The 22,123-nt window shown below is 33.2% G+C and overlaps 1 protein-coding gene across 2 annotated transcripts; it reads left to right on the plus strand.

Annotated features, from left to right (window-relative positions):
* Window positions 1-5,904: 5,904 nt before the first annotated feature.
* On the plus strand, window positions 5,905-16,449 carry LOC139876515 (uncharacterized). Of its 2 annotated transcripts, XM_071863848.1 has the most exons (6): window positions 5,905-6,061; window positions 6,385-6,870; window positions 14,327-14,458; window positions 14,674-15,587; window positions 15,699-16,012; window positions 16,142-16,449. In XM_071863848.1, exons 1-6 carry the CDS (start codon window positions 6,016-6,018, stop codon window positions 16,338-16,340), a joined length of 2,091 nt encoding a protein of 696 aa, XP_071719949.1. In that variant the 5' UTR covers window positions 5,905-6,015; the 3' UTR covers window positions 16,341-16,449. The 2 variants fall into 2 exon arrangements, with proteins under 2 accessions (XP_071719949.1, XP_071719948.1); XM_071863847.1 differs by having other exon boundaries at window positions 15,699-16,449.
* The last annotated feature ends 5,674 nt before the right edge of the window (window positions 16,450-22,123 follow it).

Consider the following 22,123-nt stretch of genomic DNA (forward strand, 5'->3'; position numbering starts at 1 on the left):
AGACACCCTAATTGACGCGAATCCTAAAGATAGATCTATTGGGCCTAACAAACCCCATCCAAAGAACCGGATGCTTTAGTACTTCGAAATTTATATCATATCCGAAGGGTGTCCCGGAATGATGGGGATATTCTTATATATGCATCTTGTTAATGTCGGTTACCAGGTGTTCACCATATGAATGATTTTTATCTCTATGTATGGGATGTGTATTGAAATATGAAATCTTGTGGTCTATTATTATGATTTGATATATATAGGTTAAACCTATAAATCACCAATATTTTTGTTGACGTTTTAAGCATGTTTATTCTCAGGTGATTATTAAGAGCTTCCGCTGTCGCATACTTAAATAAGGACGAGATTTGGAGTCCATGCTTGTATGATATTGTGTAAAAACTGCATTCAAGAAACTTATTTTGTTGTAACATATTTGTATTGTAAACCATTATGTAATGGTCGTGTGTAAACAGGATATTTTAGATTATCATTATTTGATAATCTACGTAAAGCTTTTTTAAAACCTTTATCTATGAAATAAAGGTTATGGTTTGTTTTAAAAATGAATGCAGTCTTTGAAAAACGTCTCATATAGAGGTCAAAACCTCGCAACGAAATCAATTAATATGGAACATTTTTAATCAATAAGAACGGGACATTTCACACAAAGTCATAAATGGATGTATAAATGTCAAAAATGAATGATCAAATTTTTTAATATAAATACTCCATTAGTGTAAGCTTGTATGATGTACCAATATTTTCATAGTCAAAATTTTATACTCATTCTCATACTCTTTGTTCATGTATATTAATAATCATAAGTCTTGCTTGCAAAAGTATATGCCATAATAGTTGTTAACGACAACTACAATCACAACAGGCAAACATTTTTGATTTAATTCTTATTGGGCTTTTTTTCATTTAACATATCTGTAGTAAATAAGGATGAATGAGGCAAAATTATGATAAAGAGTGAATTAATGATGCATATATTTGATATGAAATACTCATCGAGTAATAATAAGCACGTTTTGTTACGGATTATTAATAAAAAAAATAAAAATATTAAACAGAAAGGGTAAACATGGAAGAGGGAGAAAACAATATCCATTTATTAAAATTATGGTTAGGATAAGAATATTTAATGTAATAAGTAGCTCTTATTTATTGCCCTTAGGGCATTTGTTAGCAAAATCATATATATATATATATATATATATATATATATATATATATATATATATATATATATATATAATCAAGAGGGAAGCACTTTTTTGGGGGGAAGTAATTTTTTTTCATTTTTTTCTTTTTTTTCAGACATCAAGATCACATGAAAATATGAACATTTAAAAAAGATAATTTGTGATGAATGTTATTATTTTGGTGAAAAAATGCTCGAAGAAAAAAAATGAAAACATGCAACATGTGTAATGTTTTTTTGTTGAGTTTTTTTTTTTTTGGTTTAAAAATTATGGTTTAGTAATTAGGGTTTAGAAATTAGGGTTCAAAAATTAGAGTTTAGCTATTAGGGTTTAGCTATTAGGGTTTAGAGTTTAGAATTAGGGTTTAGATTGAATTTTTAACACGAACGGTTTATAGTTTAGGGTTTAGAGTTTTGGGTTTAGGGACTAAACCCAAAACACTAAACCCTAAACTCTAAACCCTAAACTCTAAATCAGGCTAAATTTTGAAAAAAGAAATTCATATAAGATGAAAGAAAACGACGTTCCAAAAATATTATTAGGAATAACATTAAACATGTTGCATATTTTCATTTTTTTCTTCGATCATTTTTTCGCCTAAATATTAAGATTCATCACAAAGTGTCTTTTTTAAATGTTAATATTTTCACCTAAACTTGATGTCTGAAAAAAATTCGAAAAAAAATGAAAAAAAATTACTACCCCCACTCCCCATCAAAAAAGTGCTTCCCTCTTTCATCATCAAGAGGGAAGCACTTTTTTGGAGGGAAGTAAATTTTTTCTTTGTTTTTTTGTTTTTTTCCAGACATCAAGTTTAGGTGAAAATATGAACATTTAAAAAAGACATTTTGTGATGAACGTTATTATTTAGGCGAAAAAACGATCGAAGAAATAATTGATAACATTCATCATGAGTAATGTTATTCCTAATAATATTTTTGGAACGTTGTTTTCTTTCATCTTATATGAAGGTTTTTTTTCAAAATTTAACCCGATTTAGAGTTTAGGGTTTAGTGTTTTAGGTTTAGTCCCTAAACCCAAAACCCTAAACCTAAACTCTAAACCGTTCGTGTTAAAAATTCAATCTAAACCCTAATTTCTAAACTATAATTTCTAAACCCTAATTTTTGAACCATAATTTCTAAACCCTAATTACTAAACCCTAATTTCTAAACCCTGAAAAAAACTCAGAAGAATAATATTACACATGATGCATATTTTCATTTTTTTCTTCGAGCATTTTCCGGCAAAAATAATAACATTCATTACAAAGTATCTTTTTTAAATGTTCATATTTTAATGTGATCTTGATGCCTGAATTTTTTTTTTGAAAAAAACCAAAAAAATTTACTTCCCCCACTTCTCCCAAAAAAGTGTTTCCCTCTTGATTATATATATATATATATATATATAATAAAGAGCGTGACAATAATCTTACGTGTCAACTTCTGATTAATTTCTATCACGTGTCAACTCCCCCTTTATTCCTGCCATGTGTTAGTCTATCATTTAGTCCATCTATTAACTGAATTACTAGATTTTCTAATTTAATTTAATATACAGATTTTATTACCTAAAATATTACGGAGTATATTATATTACAATAATATACAGATTTCCGTACCTAAAATATTACGGAGTATATTATATTACAATATAATATTATTTTAATATTAACAATGATCGGTGTTATAATATAAAATAGAGATTTCATGTTTGGTGTTTTATTGATTATTTGTCAATTGAAGTTAAAATGATTTCAATGGAGGAGCTCATAATCTATGCGTTAGTATTCAATACTTGTTTTCGATACAAATCTTATCAGTAATAAAGAGTTTTTTTATTGTAATTGTATTATACAGTTGATAATTATCAATATTAACGTTATCGACGACTCCCTCCGTCCCAATTTAATAGTCCACAGACAAAAAACACACAGTTTAAGAAAAAGTGACTGTCACATGTACTTTTTGTCTACTTTTTCCCTACTTTTTAGTTTTACCCATTACATTTTACCTATACTTTTGTCTTACTTAAATAAAGCAAGGATATATAAGTACTTTAACCAATTATTCTTTTTAATATTTATGGAAGTGGACTATTAATTTGGGACGAACGAAAAACGAAAGGTGGACTATTAATATGGGACGGAGGGAGTATTAATTTATATAAATGTCGTGCAACGCACAGTCTCATAAAACTAATATATATATATATATATATATATATATATATATATATATATATATATATATATATATATATATATATATATATATATATATATATATAGGGGCAGGATCAATGGGGAAGTAACCAATCGGAGGGAAGCAAAAAAAAATTTTTTCGTTTTTTTTGGAATTTTGTTTTCCGGCATCAAGATCACACAAAAATATGTAGAAGAAAAACTTCGTGATGAATGTTGTTATTTAGGCAGAAAAACGATCGACAAAAATAACATTCAAGATAATATTATTCCTGAATAATGTAAACGTTTTTTTTCTTCATGTTTTGCGAAGTAAAATTTAGCCCGATTTAGAGTTTAGGGTTTAGGGTTTGTTGTTTTGGGTTTATTCCATAAACCCAAAACCCTAAACCCTAAACCCTAAACCCTAAACCCTAACCTCTAAACCGTTCGTGTTAAAAAAAAAAAAAAAAAAAAAAAAAAAAAAAAAAACTCAATCTAAACCCTAAATCCTAAATTTCTAAACCCTAATATCTAAACCCTATAAACCCTAATATCTAAAACCTGAACATACGCTCGAAAAACACGATAATTGTTATATATTACTTCTTCGAGCGTTTTTCCGCCAAAATAAAAACATTTATCATATAGTGTCTTTATTAAATGTTCATATTTTCATCCAATCTATAACGTTCGTGAACAAAGTTTTTTCAAAAAATGAAAAAAAAAACATTTTGCTTCCCCCGTTTCTCCCCGATTGGTTACTTCCCTCTTGATCCTACCACTATATATATATATATATATATATATATATATATATATATATATATATATATATATATATATATATATATATATAATTGATTTTCTTTATTACTTCAATAATAACTAGTTGGAGTTCTTACACGATGCGGCGGACAAACGGTTATTAAGTTCGATAGACAAGAGAGAGAGAGAGAGAGAGAGAGAGAGAGAGAGAGAGAGAGAGAAATAAAAGCAAAAACCAAATTAAAGTGGGTAAAAAAGTTCGAGTTTCATGTGATAAATAAAAAGGGGGAAAAATAGAAGTGAAAAAAATAAATTAAAGTGGGTAAAAAACTCATAGTGACCATTCGTAACGGTTAGGGGCGTGTGTTGGGGTCGTGAGTTACTTTTTGATGACTAGGACGTGTGAGTTGTTTGTGTGGAGCAGTGGTGGTGTGGGTTTATGGTGTGAGATAGGAGTATTGTGATGATGTGTTAAAATACAATTGGGTTAAGTATCAGAAGAGGATAAAAATAATATTTTTAAATTAATAAAAAATAAAAAAAAGCAACCACACCCGTGGCCTTCCCCGTTGCCAGCCCACGCAAACAGCCGCTGCCCCTCTCCCCCGCCCCTCTCCACGCGCCGCTACTTGATCGCCCAGGGCGTGGCCGGCTGCCACATAGGCACCCACGACATGAGCCCCTTCCTGTTACAAGCCATCTAAGAATGGAAGAAGGCAAAGTTGTGAGTAATACTCGTTGGTGCTATTGACAATTTTTAGAGTGTACTGTATTGTGAAATGATAAACAAAAGGGGGGGGGGGGGGAGGGGGGGGGGGGAGGGGGGGGGGAAATAGAAGCGAAAGGAACAAATTAAAGTGAGTAAAAACTTGTAGTTTATAAAAATGGAAGAAGACAAAATTGTGAATAGTACCCGTTGGTGCTGTTCACATTTTTTGGGGTTTCGTATGTTGAGAAATGAAATGAAATGATATGAAATGAAATATATATCATATATTATAATTAGTGTGTCATTCTGAATACTCATATAAATTTGGTCATATATTTATGTGTTGTATCTTGTGTATTAATTAATCCTACAATTATAACGTCGGCTTCTAAATCAATGATTGAAAATCATATTTATGAATTATGCATAGATCTATTCAATCTTTAAACAAAAGATACATAAATATGGTTTTCCAAGATTGTTTACTACTCCTATGTTTCAAGAAAATAAAATAAACTCAATGTAAACAGATAGTACGGAGTAATAAGTAAACAAGTTTCCGTTTAAGGCGAAGGTGAATTTTATTAAAAAACCGATTACTTCATCAAAGCAATGAAGATAAACGGTTATGATTACAAGCGAGGAAAATAAAATTACAAAGATAAACTTGACGAAATCCTATAAACAAAATAAAGTTTCCGTTACTACCTTTCATATTAATAAATTTATTGCTTTTCAAAAAAAAAAAAAAAAAAAAATCAACCAAAAAAACATAGGCATACAACAAATGGGGTTGACTAGAAAATTTACTCCTGCTACCTACTCCGTTATCTCTTAATTAATTTTGTGTGGTGGATATCAAATGAATAAGGTTCACGTTAGAGACGTTAGGTGCCAAAACTTATTACCCCGTACTTTATCATTCATATCTATAGTTCGCAAAAAAAAAAAAAAAAAAAAAAAAAAATTACAATAATAATTCATTACTAGTCATTACTACTTAGTATATATAAGAAATCTCATTTCAATACCATTTGCACCATCACATTTGCACTACCATTTGCACTATTATATTTTCAGCAATACCTTCTATTCATATACACATTAGTCACTTGCTGTAGCGAATTACTGGTGTTTTTGTGCAGATGAGTTCCCGGCCAACAAAGCTACCATACACAGATCTAATAGATGGTAATTTCTTCTCTTCATAATAGTCTACTTTTTAATTTTTAATCAATCATATTCATATTGTTTAAAAAGAATCATTTTAATCCTTAATTTAAGTTGAGGTGTTACAATCACATGTGATTGTCGTAAGAACCACATGTGATTGTCCCGCTGATTTTAATCATAGTCATTGATTATATTAATCCAAAAGCTAAGATTTATCATTTAAATCTCAACTTAAATTAAATATTCAAATAAATGTTACCCTTAGCATTTAAAATATAAATAAAACAGCTTAAATAAACCATTTTCCACAAGTAACTATTTGCGTTGGAATTATATTAAAGGACCTAGATTGGAATACCTCGAATTCGGTGTCCCTCTTTACAAAGCATCCGTCAAAGGTGATTTGAAATTGGTTAAATTCGTTCTTGATAAGCGACCAGAGTTGGTAAGTTATGCCATCACTGAAAATTGGGATACTGCACTTCACCTCTCTGCATCCACAAGTGACAAAAAAACACATGAGGTCGTGCAATATCTGGTGCATATTATGACAGACGAAGATTTGGCACTGAAAAATGTAGATGACAGCACTGCCTTCTATGTAGCAGCAGCAGCCGGAAACATTACAGCCTTAAAAATAATGATGAAAAAGAACAAGGCCTTGATGACAATCCCTAGCGGAATTAAGATGCCGTTGATTGCGGCTGCCTGGTTTGGATATAATGATGCTGTCAATTATTTGTACGAAAATACTTGTTTGTCTGATGATATTTGGAAGTCAAGTCGTAACACGCTTTTCGAGAAATGCGTCGAGAATAATATCTTTGGTAAGCATTTAAACTAGGCCTGGCAAACGGGCTGGATTGGGTCGGGTTGGGTCAACGATCAAGTGGGTTTGAGTCGAAATGAGTCAGAATTAATGTGGTTCGAACGGGCCGGTTTGTTCATGACCCGGGTCGGATTGGATCGAGACCCGGGTCGAATTGGGGCGGGCTACTCAAATTGTTCTTGTTTGTGTTTTCACCTCAAAAAAGAAATCTATCGATAAAAAAGAAATATAACCTTACGTAAGATTTTGTTATGACCATTCTTTAAATAAATGGGTTTTTCTATTATAGTTTAGCTACTGAATTAAAAATAATATATATATATATATATATATATATATATATATATATATATATATATATATATATATATTTTAGGTTTTTGAGCTCGTGCGTTGTACGGATGTTTAAAAAACCGTAAAAAATGTAATTTGCAGTTCATCTTGGTATGTAAATAACGATATTAAAAAGATAGAAAAAATATAAGAATTATTTAAGAGCCCGCGGTGTTGAAAAATTTTAAAAATTCTTTTGAGTTTAAGAGCCGTGGTGTTGACGAATTTTAAAAGTGGTGTTAGTAACATAACGTCTACAATTTTTTATATTTCTCACCATTAATATCTTTTTAATTATTCTTTTGAGTTTAAGAGTCCGTGGTGTTGGTTTTAGAGCTCGTACGTTGAACGGTGGTGAAATATTTTACAATTATTATTTACAATTATTTTTTGAATAAAAGGTGTAAACCACGAGTTTAATTATAGAAAGGTTGCGGGTCATTTCAGCAAAATAAGGGTATTTGGGGGACTCGTCATGTATAATTATTATTATAACAGTTATATTTGTATGCTCATAAATATTTTAAGTAAGTAAACTGTAAATTCAAATTACTTTCATATTTATTGATAAGAAAAAAAATTTCGTTAGTAGTGGATCGAAGCTCCGTGTCGAATACAATTTATTGCGTTTAGTTCGTAAAATTATTTCGAGTTGAATGGTGATGGCGATGGAACCTAACTCGCGGCGAATAGAAAAATAAATCCGTTCAGAAATTTTGGTGGATTTACCTTATATATATATATATATATATATATATATATATATATATATATATATATATATATATATATATATATATATATATATATATATATATATAGGTTTTTTTAAGTCCGTGCGTTGCACGGGTGTGTAAAAAAATGTAAAAAATATAATTTGCAGTGATATGTAAATAGAGATACTAAAAAATAGGAAAAATATAAGAATTATTTAAGAGCTCGTGGTGTTGACAAATTTTAAAAATTCTTTGAAGTTTAAGAGTCCGTGGTGTTGATAAATTTTAAAATGGTGTTTGTAACTTAACGTCTACAATTTTTTTTCATTTCTCACCACTAATATCTTTTTAATTATATGTAAATTATATACTACGTAATATTTAAAGAAAATATGAGTAACACACACACACACACACACACACACACACACATATATATATATATATAGTAGGGATCAAATGAGAATTTTTTGGGTGTGAGAACCCTGACAACTCAAAAATACACTGAAATTCGAACAAAAAAGGGATATTCGAGCAAAAAAAGTGGCGGGCGAGCAAAAAAAGGGGAATTCGAGCAAAAAAGGGGAAGGACGAAAAAAAATGCGGGCGAGCAAAAACAAGGCGGGCGAACAAAAATGTGTTCTACATTTTTGATATTCGAACAAAAAAACGTAGAACATACGGGTAGTCGAACAAAAATGTGTTATACATTTTGAAATTCGAACAAAAAAAAGGCTTGCGAGCAGAAAACAAGGCGGGCGAACAAAAATGTGTTCTACATTCTTGATAGTCGAACAAAAAAATGTAGAACACACGGGTAGTCGAACAAAAATGTGTTCTACATTTTTGAAATTCAAAAAAAAAAAATTTTTTTTTTTTTGCTCGACTATGATTTTTTGTTTGTCCGTGTTCTAGATTTTTGCTCGAATTTCCTTTTTTTGCTCGCCCGCGCACCTTTTTTGCTCGAATTTCAGTGTATTTGAAGTGTATTTGGAGTTCCTAGAGTTCTCACACTAAAAATGTTCTCACTGGATCCTATATATATATATATATATATATATATATATATATATATATATATATATATATATATATATATATATATATATATATAACATAACTACTAATTTAAGGAAAGTGTTCACCGTATACAAATGGAGTCTTGACTGTTACAAATGTTGATATTCCCTAGACGTACCCTGCTCCTCTTACAATCTTCAAGGTTCGCCTCTAAGTGCGTTCTAATCTAGAGATGAGAAGGAATCAATGGTAACTCAGTTAGAGAGAGAGAGTAAGTATGTGTAAGTGTGATGTGAGGGAAGTGTGTTGGAATGTGAAATGGATTGGCCTTTAAATAGGCAAAGTGTTGGTGGGCCACCCGTTATCTGTTCAGATGGCTATTGGCCCGTTCATAGGGCTCGTTCAAGGCCCACGTTTACTAGGCTCGTTCATGGGTTAGTCGTTCATGGGCCCCGTTTAGGGCAGACCATTCAATGGGCCCGCTCACATGACATAGGGCCCGTTCAAGGAGCCAGTTCTTCCTTGGTCATAACTTTGGTCACCAGGATCGTAACTTGACTTTCACCGTTATCGCTCTATTTTCTTCGTTTTAAGTCCTTTTTCTTTAATTTTTGTTGCATTGTCTTCGTAATCACTTGATCTACTAAATAAAGTAAATATTTATTTAAGTATTCAAACTCAATGTAACTTGCAACTAAAAGTTAAATCATCACCATCGGTGTCACTTACTACTATATCAAAATATAGACTTAACGGGATAAGATATATCCGGGTTAACATTTATAAAAGGACACAATTCAAAAGCATATGTTATCCTAAACTAACTCTGGTCACAACCAGTTTTAAAACGAAGTAAGAAGACATCAGAGTTAAGTCTTGTCAAACATAACATCTTGACGCCCGTATTCTCCCTAAAAAGTAACATAATCAAAAGCTAACAACATGTAGGGGGAAGATGGAGGGAATTAGCAGGAAGCTAAGTTAGTGCAACTAACGATAGGCAATAATAATTCACAACAGTTACAATAATCATGATAACTAGCACATTCATTACCTAAGTGCAATATACATAGACATAGGTGGTCCGGCCGAACACTTTACTGCCAGTTGATTTGGGGGTTTACCGGAAATTCCTCGCGCACCCATGAGTGCATAAATCATCCACATGCGACGAACGTATCAATCAAACATATGCAAAAATGGACACTGTCTACCGCATGAAGAAATTAACCCACAGGTTGGTCTCTCCTATCTGAACCACCCGATAGGGACGCACTGGGCTCAAAAACACTCATGGCATCACATAACAAGGAGTTATCACAAGGCCATAATCAATAACAGTAGGTAGCATGTTAATCAACAACAATAAAGGCAATCATAGAATAACATGCTAATCAATACTATCGGTCCCAGATAGTCCCACTCACCGATTACCGTCAACAATTATCTTTATGAGCTTCTTCTTGGTTCTTATCACCTGAGAACAATACAAACCAAGTTAGAATAGGGTTCCAATCAAAATTAGACACACGGGCAGCATAACGGCTAGAAATAGGTACTTGGTAAAAAATTTCACTACCAAAGACAATCGGTCGGTTGTCATAGACAGGTGACCGACTGTCTAGACACAATCGGTCGGGAGAGTCCAGTCACACGGTCGGGAAAGTTCAACAACTCACACGGTCGGTCAAGTACTCACACGGTCGAGTGTGTTAGACAGTCGGTCGACTGTCAGGAGACCCTCGGGCGACTGTGTTCATCTGATGCAGAAGTTGAACAAAGTTACGAGACTCAAGCTAAAACATCCAATTCTTGATCTAGAGCTCGTTTTTGACATCAAAACTAACCACAACTTGTTCACAACATAGTTTAGACTATAATCCACAATTTTAACATTAAAACAACATCAAATCAAAGGTTTTGACCCAATTTCACACTTTTATCAAACTCACACAAAAACCCAATTTTAACAAAGATTTAAGCATAAAAACACATGATTCTTACCTCAATAGAATCAGTAGACAATAAGGAAAAGATGATGTAATTAATTCGAGCTCAAGAACAAATTTTGTGATTAGGGTTTGGGAGGTGAGGAAATGAACATACGGGAGTAAATTGGGGATGAGTCTAGAAAATGAGAAGATAACTCCCACCCATATCACTTAAGGGTTAAAAACCCATAGCTCACAATACACAGGTATTTATCATCTGATATCTATCGTATATTATTAGGCGACCCTAACGGTGTCCAAATTAAATAAACAAACCTGTTTTGTGACCCTTTTCACAAACTGGTCCTAACCACATAGCTCAATAATAATAAACATTATATTATAATAAAAGCATAATTAAAGCCACGTAAGCACACTAAGGTGTAAAATAGTAATCTTACGGCTAGGCCCGGTTTGAAGATGTTACATAAATTATCATCCATACTCGATCCACACTTTTTCACAACATCCATATCCATATCCACTTATTAGATCATCCATATACATTTAAATGTATCGGATCGAATGGATATTTGATGGATCGGACATCCATTGCCATGCCTAGTCGGTGGCGGTGGCAGTAGATAGTTAGTGGCTAAATTAGTCTCATTTCCAGACGGTTCCATTTTGACTATCGCTTTGCGAGTCTTTGCTTCTCACTTGTTTCATATTTTTGGTACTTGACGAGGTATTCTTGGAATAGTAATTGATTAGCTTCTAATAAGATTTTTCTGACATTTACGGTGAGGCTTTGAACAACTTGATTCCGATTACAGCAACTAAAGAAATTGTTTGCAATTTCTGAATTCTCCGCAACAATCAAAAGTATGTTTCAAATCTATTTTACCAACAACAACATTTTTTAGTTGGTCATATAGTTCATATAAGTGGGATTCAGAATTGTAAATTTTGATATATGAATTAGACAATATTGATTCAAGTCAGCTGGAGTTTTTAATACTAGAGGTTGACTGGCAACTTCAAATATATAACGTCAGGTTGTATATTTTGATATAATAATTTGAGAAAGCAAACGTATAAGATAAGGGGGAGTGATATGTACACAACTCATTTTTGTTATGTATACAACCATCATGTTTTACAGTATTGTACAATACAATACAACACTGTAAAGTATGATGGTTGTGTACATAACAAAAATGGATTGTGTACATATCATATCTCATAAGATTAGCAAACAACTTATACAGCTTAAATGGGTCAAATTTTGTTCAATGTGTCTTTCGGAACTAATAACAACCTAAAATAACTTCTTTTTAAATGGTTGAGTAACTTAACGAGAGAGTTAATATTTGTTAGGGCAAATGATGAAATTAGGAAGAAAAAAAAAAAAAAACTCACTTTAAGGACTGTTTGTGTAGTTTTTGCTTGGGAGTGATGAAAACGGATAAAAAGCACTAACACAGGATGATTTCAATGTTTTTTGTCATCCAAAACATAATCATTTTGTCATCCAAAAACATAATCAAGAACATACTGTTTCTAACCGTAACAAAATCTGTGATGTTCTTACAAGAATACTAAAGAATAAGAACCAGAAAATTATACAACACGTTGTTAGACTATATTCATCAATTTGATGTATATAAAATACACGATAATAAACCCTATTTTTTTTATGAAGGAGATGAACGAGAGTTAGATCTATAATCTATATTTGTCATAGAATTCACCGTGAGGGTAAATGTTCTTTTATATTTACACCGATACTCCCTTTTAGCCCTCAATGATTGATCGCGTATACAAAATAAACCCTTCAGAGGTTTCCATCTTAACCCTTGAAGAATCAGAATCAACTCTTGCACAAGGTCTCTATCCTTCAAGACATAACAAAAAAACGTCAACCCTTCTTCTCCATGTAATCTTCAAGTCCTTGACTCCTTACACTTAACCTATCATTTATTCATTTAGCAACAAGTATAAAACAAAATAACACAAATATTATTCAACACTAAGAATACAGACCATATATTTTAACACCAACTCAAGATATGCTTCTTGAGATTTGAACCCGAGGCCTCATAGAGAGGAACTCATGGGCCCAAATCTTGAGATGTTTATCTAGGTATAAACAAACATAGAAAATTATTTTTCGGTAGAGGTGTAAAACATAAACAAACTATGCAATACTTAAATTTCATAATATAAAAAGATTCAATTCACATTTAAGTAAATTTGTGCAATGGTATATCTATTTGAAACAACATTCTTCAGAACAATCCAACTTTATCAGTAATTCCAGATTTTCTTGGTTTTTTTAGGGATTTGGGTTTAGGAGATTTGAAAATGATTTAAAAACATTTTTATTTCTATGAACTTTGTTTGTACAATAACCGGCGATCCTTTAATGCTAAGATGATGATATATGGATATCCAAGTCACGAGAGTATAAGATTGGGGTGGTTAAGGTTTTTGGTTTCTTCGCTGTCGATTCCCCGAAGGTAGCAATCAAAGGATTGCTTTACACCACTGAGTGAGTTGATATGACATGTGTTTTAGGATTGAGATTGAATGTTGAATGAGGATCATGCCTTGCATTCCATTCCATTTGTAAGCGGGTTGGACCAGCTTTCCATGCCGCCCGCTCATTCCCAATGTATTTGGAATAATGGTTGACATTTCCTCAAATGTATTTCTGCAGAGGAAAGTGGTGTTGTCCCTTTTCTTTGTTGTAAACGAATGCAGCCGAGCTAGAAACAGTTTGGCTAGCTTGACTTGTAATTGACCGAGGTTGTAGAACTTCAAGACCACTGTTCTTGCTCTGTATTTCATGGACCTCGTTATTAGTACTTGATATTTACCTTCGTGTAACATACTCCTACGAAGCAATTGTGATAATGTTGAAGCTAGTGTGTACGGGCCAGAGCTGGGTACAGTATCAAACTTATTAATATAAGTTCAAGAGTCCATCCTTTTTCTAAAACCAATTGGTGATAGAGAAACTTCCCCTTAGACTTATATGTATACATGTGTTTTGTCCCATGACCGATGTGAGATAACTTCCCAACACGCCCCCTCACATCGAGGCGTGGAACGGTTGTAGAGATGGAGGCACGACAGCGGCCTGACTCGATCTCTTTGTAGAACAAACCGCACACATGAGCTCTGATACCATGATAGAATAATAGAAAACCCCGTGAGGTGTATCGTATTGTTAATCAACTATATATAGAAGACAATGAAACCCTAAACCTAATTAAACTCGAACGAACCTTAAACCCATACATACATTTGGGCAGGCTACTCCAAATACATATTCTAATAATTAATCCTTCTTCGTTACCTGCTTAGTATTTTTAAGCCTTGTTATTTATTTTTTCTTCCGCATTCTTGATTGTGTTTTTTGTAAGAGTGTTTCTTCAAATCTTTTCAGATATTGCACAAGATATAGCGGAAAAGTACCCAGAAGTTGCTGCTAATGGGAATGCGCTGAGAATTTTGGCTAGTAAGCCTGAGAAGTTTTCTGTAAGAAAAAATACCTTCATCCAGGGAATCATCAATTCGGGTACACATTTAACATAGATATCCTTTCAAGAATAGACAACATATTTACGTCATTAATATAAAAGGGATTCGTCAAGTTGACCCATTTTCTAATTTTGCATTAATTACGTAGACCTCAATAAAATGCAACTTTGCCCAGTATTATTATACTCATTCCTATTCAATATCATCAATTTGGCCTTTTCTTTCCTTTATTTGGTAATGGTTGTTGGTCAGTTCTTGTGTTCCTTGGTTTGAAGAAGGGAGCTCATGAAAAGGAAAATAGTGCACTATTATTGTTACGAACCATTTGGAAACCTATTGCAAAAAAGAAAAAAGATGAAATTGACGATATACTCAGAGGTCCATCTGATCGGATTCAGAGACAGAACATGCCGGCTGATCGTGGATGGTCCGATCAAGTTACACGACTACTTCTACTCATATCTGAATATGTTGTCAAGATGAATGTTGAAACCAACGATATTGGGCAAACGAAAGACTATACACCAGTCTCTGAAAAGGGATATCAAGCTCTGAGGCTAGCAAGCCTTATTTATAAACACCTCGCTCAAATGCACGATGAAACCCATAGCATTATTAGAGGCGGCCACACTTCAATCGACAAAGACAACAAGTCACTCGCCAGTAAGGAATATCAAGCCGTGATACTACAGAAGCTAATATTTAAACATATTGAAAAAATGCATAAAGAAACCGATAATTTAATCAAGACTCCACAAGGGGATACTGAGTTAGCTCTGAAAGAAGTCATTTCAAAGAATATTAAATATATAAGTGAAGAAGCCGATAATAGTACCACAACGACATTTTCTTCTCGGATACCTTTTATTGCGGCAAAAATGGGAAACACTAACTTTATAGTTGAGCTCATTCGTCAATATCCTGATCTGGTTTGGCAAGTAGATGATGAATATCAAACTATATTTCACATTGCTGTAAAGAATCGCAATGAGGATATCTACAACTTGTTGTATGAGATAGGTTCGATGAAGGATTTCATAATTCGTTTTAAAGATAAACATGGTAACAATCTGTTGCATCTAGCAGGGATGAGCTCGAAACAAAAGCAAATCCAGAATGCATCAGGGGTTGGTTTGCAAATGCAACGAGAAACATTATGGTTTCGGGTATGTATATTTCTTTACACGCTTCAATGATTCGTGGATTATTTTTCTTTTATTGTTTAGGTGTACAACCATAAACTAATATCTAACTCTTCTAGTTTGTGTGTCTTGTAGGAGGTAGAGAGAATGGTTCCTCCTTCTTACAGGCAAGGGAAGAATGCAGACAATCTAACACCACATGAGCTATTCGCCAGAGAACACAAAGGCTTAGTTAAAGAAGATGAAAAATGGATGACATATATAGCTGGGCAATCCATGTTGGTTGCAACGCTTATTGCCACAATTGGATTCACCGCAGCTTATACAATCCCTGGTGGATACAATCAAGACGACGGTATCCCTATCTTTCATTCAAGTATAGTCTACAAGATTTTTGTTGTGGCAGATGCCATATCTCTACTCTCATCTACTACATCAATTCTCTACATGTTCGTATCTCTCTTCTTCTCATCTAATTACTCTGAGCTCGATTTCTTAAAATGTTTTCCCAGGGGAAAGTTAATAAAAGGTCTATTATGTCTCTCCTTATCTATGATATCCATGTTGATTGCTTTCAGTGCCAGCCTTTTCATCCTATACCAGAATGGTACGTTATGGATTCCAATTCTTATCGGTGTAATTGCTTTCATTCCATTCTTCCGATCATTCATGATGCAAAATTTGTTGGTAAAATCTATAATTCAATGGGAATACGGTTCTAGGCACCTCTTTAAACCCAAGAAAGCGGTTTTGTACTATAAAAATCCTCAGGTCTAACCATATGTTGTTTTTGTCCCATTCTAAATGGTTACATTTCATGATGTACTTTGTATGTTGGATGATTATGTATTATTCGAGTGATACAAATATTTCTTTATGCTCCTAATCCTGCGTAGCTCTAGTTACATTTAAATCAATGAATATGTGTCAGTAGATGAGATATATAGAAACATCATCATTTGATTACATTGACAAATGATTAGTCCATATACTGGAAAAATGGTTGTTTTATGCTGAAAAACTTGAAAGATTCTAATTCTGTTGTGAGCCTCTGTATGAGGCATGTGTGTCTGCATAGCAAATAAATTAAGCCTGCTGATGAAATCTTGTTGTATTAGTGAGTGTTCATGAAGATATAGGTGAATTGAACAAAATAAACACCCACCTTTAATGTTATCTTGAATTTTTATTTTTATTTATTACGTATTAAATTGTGTAATGTAATGGAATCATGTATATGCTTTACAATGTACCTAACAAATCCCACACAATGGCCTAATAACCTACGGTAAAAATTGATCTCTTTATCTTTAGTTTGTTTCAAATTAATTGTCCACTAATAGATAAATAAAATTAATAATGTACAAAAATTTTATACCAATAATTATGCATGCAAAACAAAAAAGGGATAAAAACAAAATAAAAAGTAAAATGTGATTATGACTTTTTTTTAAATGAGGGAGTGCATCATAAACACTCTTCATATCAAGTATACTTGTTAATAATGAATAGAAAAAAGCCTATCAATATATAATAGACGTTTCTCTAAAGCTTCAAGTTATGCAGCACCAAATTGTTCTAACAAATCAACCTCAATTCACTTCCAAATATAATCTTAAAACAAAAGTAAAATCACATTTTCTAAATATAAAACAAATATGAGTAGAAACCTCAAGCACACGCTTAATAGTTCGCAATCCTATTGATGAGCTTGCAGCTTGCACCATTTGATCCAGCGCAGAAGTTCTCAAGTACACCCGAAGCTACAAACAAAGTCAACAAGTAAGAAATATTGTTTCCTTCAAATAAAACCAATGTATTTTGGCTAATGATTAATCCACAACCAAAATTGATAGATCCATAATTTATATTCATTGATGAGTTGTAATGTACAACTCATTAATACATAAGAATGATGGATCTATCAATTTTGGTGTTTGATTTATTTTATAGGTATGGTCCAAAACTTTAAGGTTAACAACTTTTCAAAGACAGGAAAATAAGAAGCATACCATAAAGCTATTTACAAATATTAACTGTATGTCGTAATTGAAAATACATGAACACTTTAATAGCTTCTTGGCAGGTTTTTAGTGTCAGCCAACTCAACATCCTGAGCTGCCTAAACAATGAACACAAAACATTCCCACAACAAGTATGTAGGAAAATAATGGTCTTACTAATTCCCACCACCTAGCCCAACAATAACAGTAAAGAAATATGAACAATTCACAACACAAGATTTAACGTGAAAACTTCAAAACAGGAGAAAAAACATTGACCCACAAAGAGAGAAATACACTATATCACAAATTATTACAATGATATAGACGGCTCTCTTAAGCCAACTACACTCTCCAAAGTATTTAACTAAATACAACTCTCAAACAAGAGTATGAAAGAAAGAAATAATCAAATACTTAAAATGTATTGATTTGGTGCGATTTGTAACTGAGACTTAGCCCTCCTTTTATAACCAAGTCACTCACCCCCAACTTCTTCCTCCCACCTATGTGGGATAACATCCTTCACAAATACTAAGCAATCATTTTCATTTCTTCTAACCAAAACTATAACCAACAAATCTCCACCTTTTGGATAGAAGAAGATAACCATGCTTCAACATTGCAAGGATAACCACGTAAACGCTTCCTCGACGACAACTTCAAGATCCTCATCTTCATGCCGCTGACATTATCTCTAACCCAAGAGATAAAATTTGCATCTTCATCGAACATTGTCAAGACCCGACAATCATTGTCTTCACAAACAATCATAACTCTTAACAGAATTATCATACTTCGCCATAAAGAGTATAGCGCTTAGAATATCACATTCCAAGAATTTCACATCGGCACATGTTGTATACCCAGCTGAACTATTATGGTGCAACTTCCTGTTTGGCTTTTCTTGAAAGTTTCATCAGCTACAACATCTGTTTCCACCACACTACCTGCATCAACGCCAAACCAATGCCCATGTGCAATTTGTGAAACCGCTAACCAACATCCCTTTCCATGGTGGCGCGGACACACCATGAGAATGATGTGACTTCAGAAGAATTCATCACTCTCCGTAATAACGGAGACAATGTTAGCGTCTTTGGAGCCATTTGCCGGATTAACTCCACCGGAAAAATTAACCCTTACATGTCCAGTCTTTTCGCACTTCCAGCATACCAGATTCTTTCCAGAGTTTCTCTTCTTCCTATCTGAACACAACAGTACCGTACAAGTACTGTACTTTCTGATGACGAGACCCCATTACCTTTCAATCTTTTCTCCTCGAATAGGAGTTTGTTAGTAACGTTTTCAAACTTTAAAGTTTCCTTCCCGTAAATCAAAATAGGTTTCATGTGCTCATAGGACGATGATAAAGATAATATCAACCTCAAAGCTTTGTCTTCATCATCCACTTTAACTCCAATAGCATCAAGTTCTGAAATAATACCATTAAGAATACCTAGATGATCTGAAATCTTTGAACCCCCATCCATATGCAAAGTATGGAATTGTTCTTTAGGACACAACCGATTTGAGATGCCCTTTCCCTGGTACAACTGCTCTAGCTTAACCCAAAGCTCCTTAGCCGTTGATAACCCATGCACATTTACAACCACGTTCTTTGCAAGACACAAACGAATCGCACTTGCTGCCCTCAAAGCCATATCATCCCAATCTTCTTCATCGAACTTACTTCTAGAACCACTTCCAGAAACAAAGGTGGGTTTACCTTTCAATGCCTTGTGTAACCCGGATTGAATCAACACATCCTTGACTTGAACCTGCCATAAGCCAAAATTCATCTTCCCATTAAATTTCTCTACATCAAACCTCATTGGAATGAACACAACTGATTTGAGATGCCCTTTCTCTAGTACAACTGCTCTAGTTTAACCCAAAGCTCCTTAGCCGTTGATAACCCGTGCACATTTGCAAGCACGTTCTTTGCAAGACACAAACGAATCGCACTTGCTGCCCTCAAATCCATATCATCCCATTCTTCTTCATCGAACTTACTGCTAGAATCATTGCTAGAATCACTGCCAGAAACAAAGGTGGGTTTACCTTTCAATGCCTTGTGTAACCTGGACTGAATCAACATAACCTTGACTTGAACCTGCCATAAGCCAAAATTGATCCTCCCATCAAATTTCTCTGCATCAAATCTCATTGGACTGAACTTCGACATCGTATCCGTATCTTACAACAACACTTTCTCTGATTTTTCCCACGTTTCAACTGGCCGGCAGATGTAGTGGAGAGGAGCACATGATCCGTTAAATTGGAAAATCCAGCAACCAAGTCCACTACAAATTCTTGACACCACTTACTCCGAATCAGAAAAAATATGTCTATCAGATACCCTATACGATCAATAGAACTCATTTCTGATGTGGATGATCCACTCCCGTGGCAACCACAGAGCATACTCCGATTCCTATAACCGAGACCCCCCTAGTCAAACGTGACGTTCTGATACCAGTTGTTGGGAAAATTATGGTCTCACTAATTCCCGCCACCCAGCCCAACAATAACAATAAAGAAATAAGAACAATCCACAACACTAAACATTTAATTAAAATGTTATGTGACCCTTGTCACAAACTAGTCTTAACCATTTTATAAAATAACACTAAACATTTAATTAAAATAAAAGCATAATTAACCACACAATTATGTCTAAGGGTAAAAAGGTCATTTTACATCTATGCCCAATCTGAGGATGTTACACAAAAGCCTATCTTTACCGAATCAAGAGGAGAATACATCTAGGATTGAAGATTGGAATAAGTTTTGATCATTGGTACACTAGTTTCTTTAATCTTTGTGAAAATATTATGGATTATTTTGTTATCTTTTGTTTGAATGCTTTGTCTATGAACATGAATAGCTAAATCTCTTAGTGTTCACTTTATTGTAAGACTTTTGATGATGTACTGCTCTATATTTTGATGTTATTCAAGTTATATTATTTGATTGAGTTTGTTCATCCATAAATCCACTATTATGCCTGTCTATTGACTTTAATTCAACTACACAAGTTGTTTACTAGTTAATGTGAGTTAACTGGCGTTTAATAACTTGTACTTCAACATTTTATGATCTTGACATTTACATGTGAGTGTAGATGGTGGTTGGATGGTATTGTGACAACATAGAAGTGTAGTTTATCTTGAGTGATCTTTATGAACTAGGTTTTATGTGAATTTAACCAATGAAGAGTCTAATTGATTAAACAACGTAAATGGAACTATGAATGATGTTTATGCGAGTTTACAAAATTCATTAGGTCTAGTTCATTGATATTGTGAAATTGAAGTAAATGATTACTTTTAACTATTCAATAACCGATTTAATTGTTAAGAGCAATCCTAGTCAATTGTTAAGCTTTAAAATGAACACTTCTTCGTCCATTTGGTTTCACTTTTATTTTATATTTCGCGATTAGTTTTAATCAAAACCCCACTTTTACAACATAATCTTTAGAATAATTAACATTTTTCAAAATCTTAATCACACGCTCTCTGTGAACAAATTCGTTATTATATTACAATAAAATTAGGTGTGGTTTTACCATATCAGTCACTTTCACCATTAGAAGAACAATGTTACCGGTTTTTAACTCCCTTTGCTTTTAAAATGTTTCTAGAACAACTCGCAATGCAATATTCAGTTGAGCGAAGTTAACATCCGGGCCATGATGAAAAAACTATCAACTTTAGCGTCAAGCATGAGAAAGCGACACAGATGCATAATGTGGTTTATGATGGTAAGGTAGCTAAGTGCACATGCAATTTTGAATTTGTAGGGATTATTTGTCGCCATATATTAAGTGTAGTTATCCATAAGGGTTGCTTTGAAGTTCCTTCTACGTATTGGAATCCACGATGGAGTCGCAAGGACACTCATGGTGATGAAATACGTTCATTACCTCAAGAAGTTATTCTTGTCAATTCGAATGCTTCTTGTAGTGGTGGGGTTATAGATGATATGATTAACTTGGTTCAATGCCCTATCAAATCAAAAATCAAGGACGACCCAAACAAAAGAGGATGAAAAGTGGAAATGAATTGCCAAAAAAAGGCGTTGTGGACGTTGTAGGGGTTATGGTCACAAGATTAGCACATACAAGGAAAGATAAGGTGATGAATTAAACGATACGTCTACACAAGTTTATAATAAAAAAAAAGAAAACAGATTTGGATAGTGAAGATATTAATCCAATATTATCTAAGAAAATGTTAGTAGAGAAATCTCTCTTTTGAACATTATCGTTTTCCTCATAATTTGTGCGTATCTTTATTGTTGTTGGCAATGTTATAATATAATATAAATATACACAAAGCTATAATTGGATGTATAAACATACACAAAGTCATAAATGGATGTATAAATGTCAAAAATGGATGATCAATTTTTTAGTATAAATACTCCATTAGTGTAAGCTTGTATGATGTACCAATATATTCATAATCAAAATTTTATACTTATTTTCATACTCTTTGTTCATGTATATTAATAAACATAAGTCTTGCTTGCAAAATTATATGCCATAAT

The sequence above is a fragment of the Rutidosis leptorrhynchoides genome, chromosome 11, assembly GCF_046630445.1.
Source record: "Rutidosis leptorrhynchoides isolate AG116_Rl617_1_P2 chromosome 11, CSIRO_AGI_Rlap_v1, whole genome shotgun sequence".
NCBI classification, from domain to species: domain Eukaryota; kingdom Viridiplantae; phylum Streptophyta; class Magnoliopsida; order Asterales; family Asteraceae; genus Rutidosis; species Rutidosis leptorrhynchoides.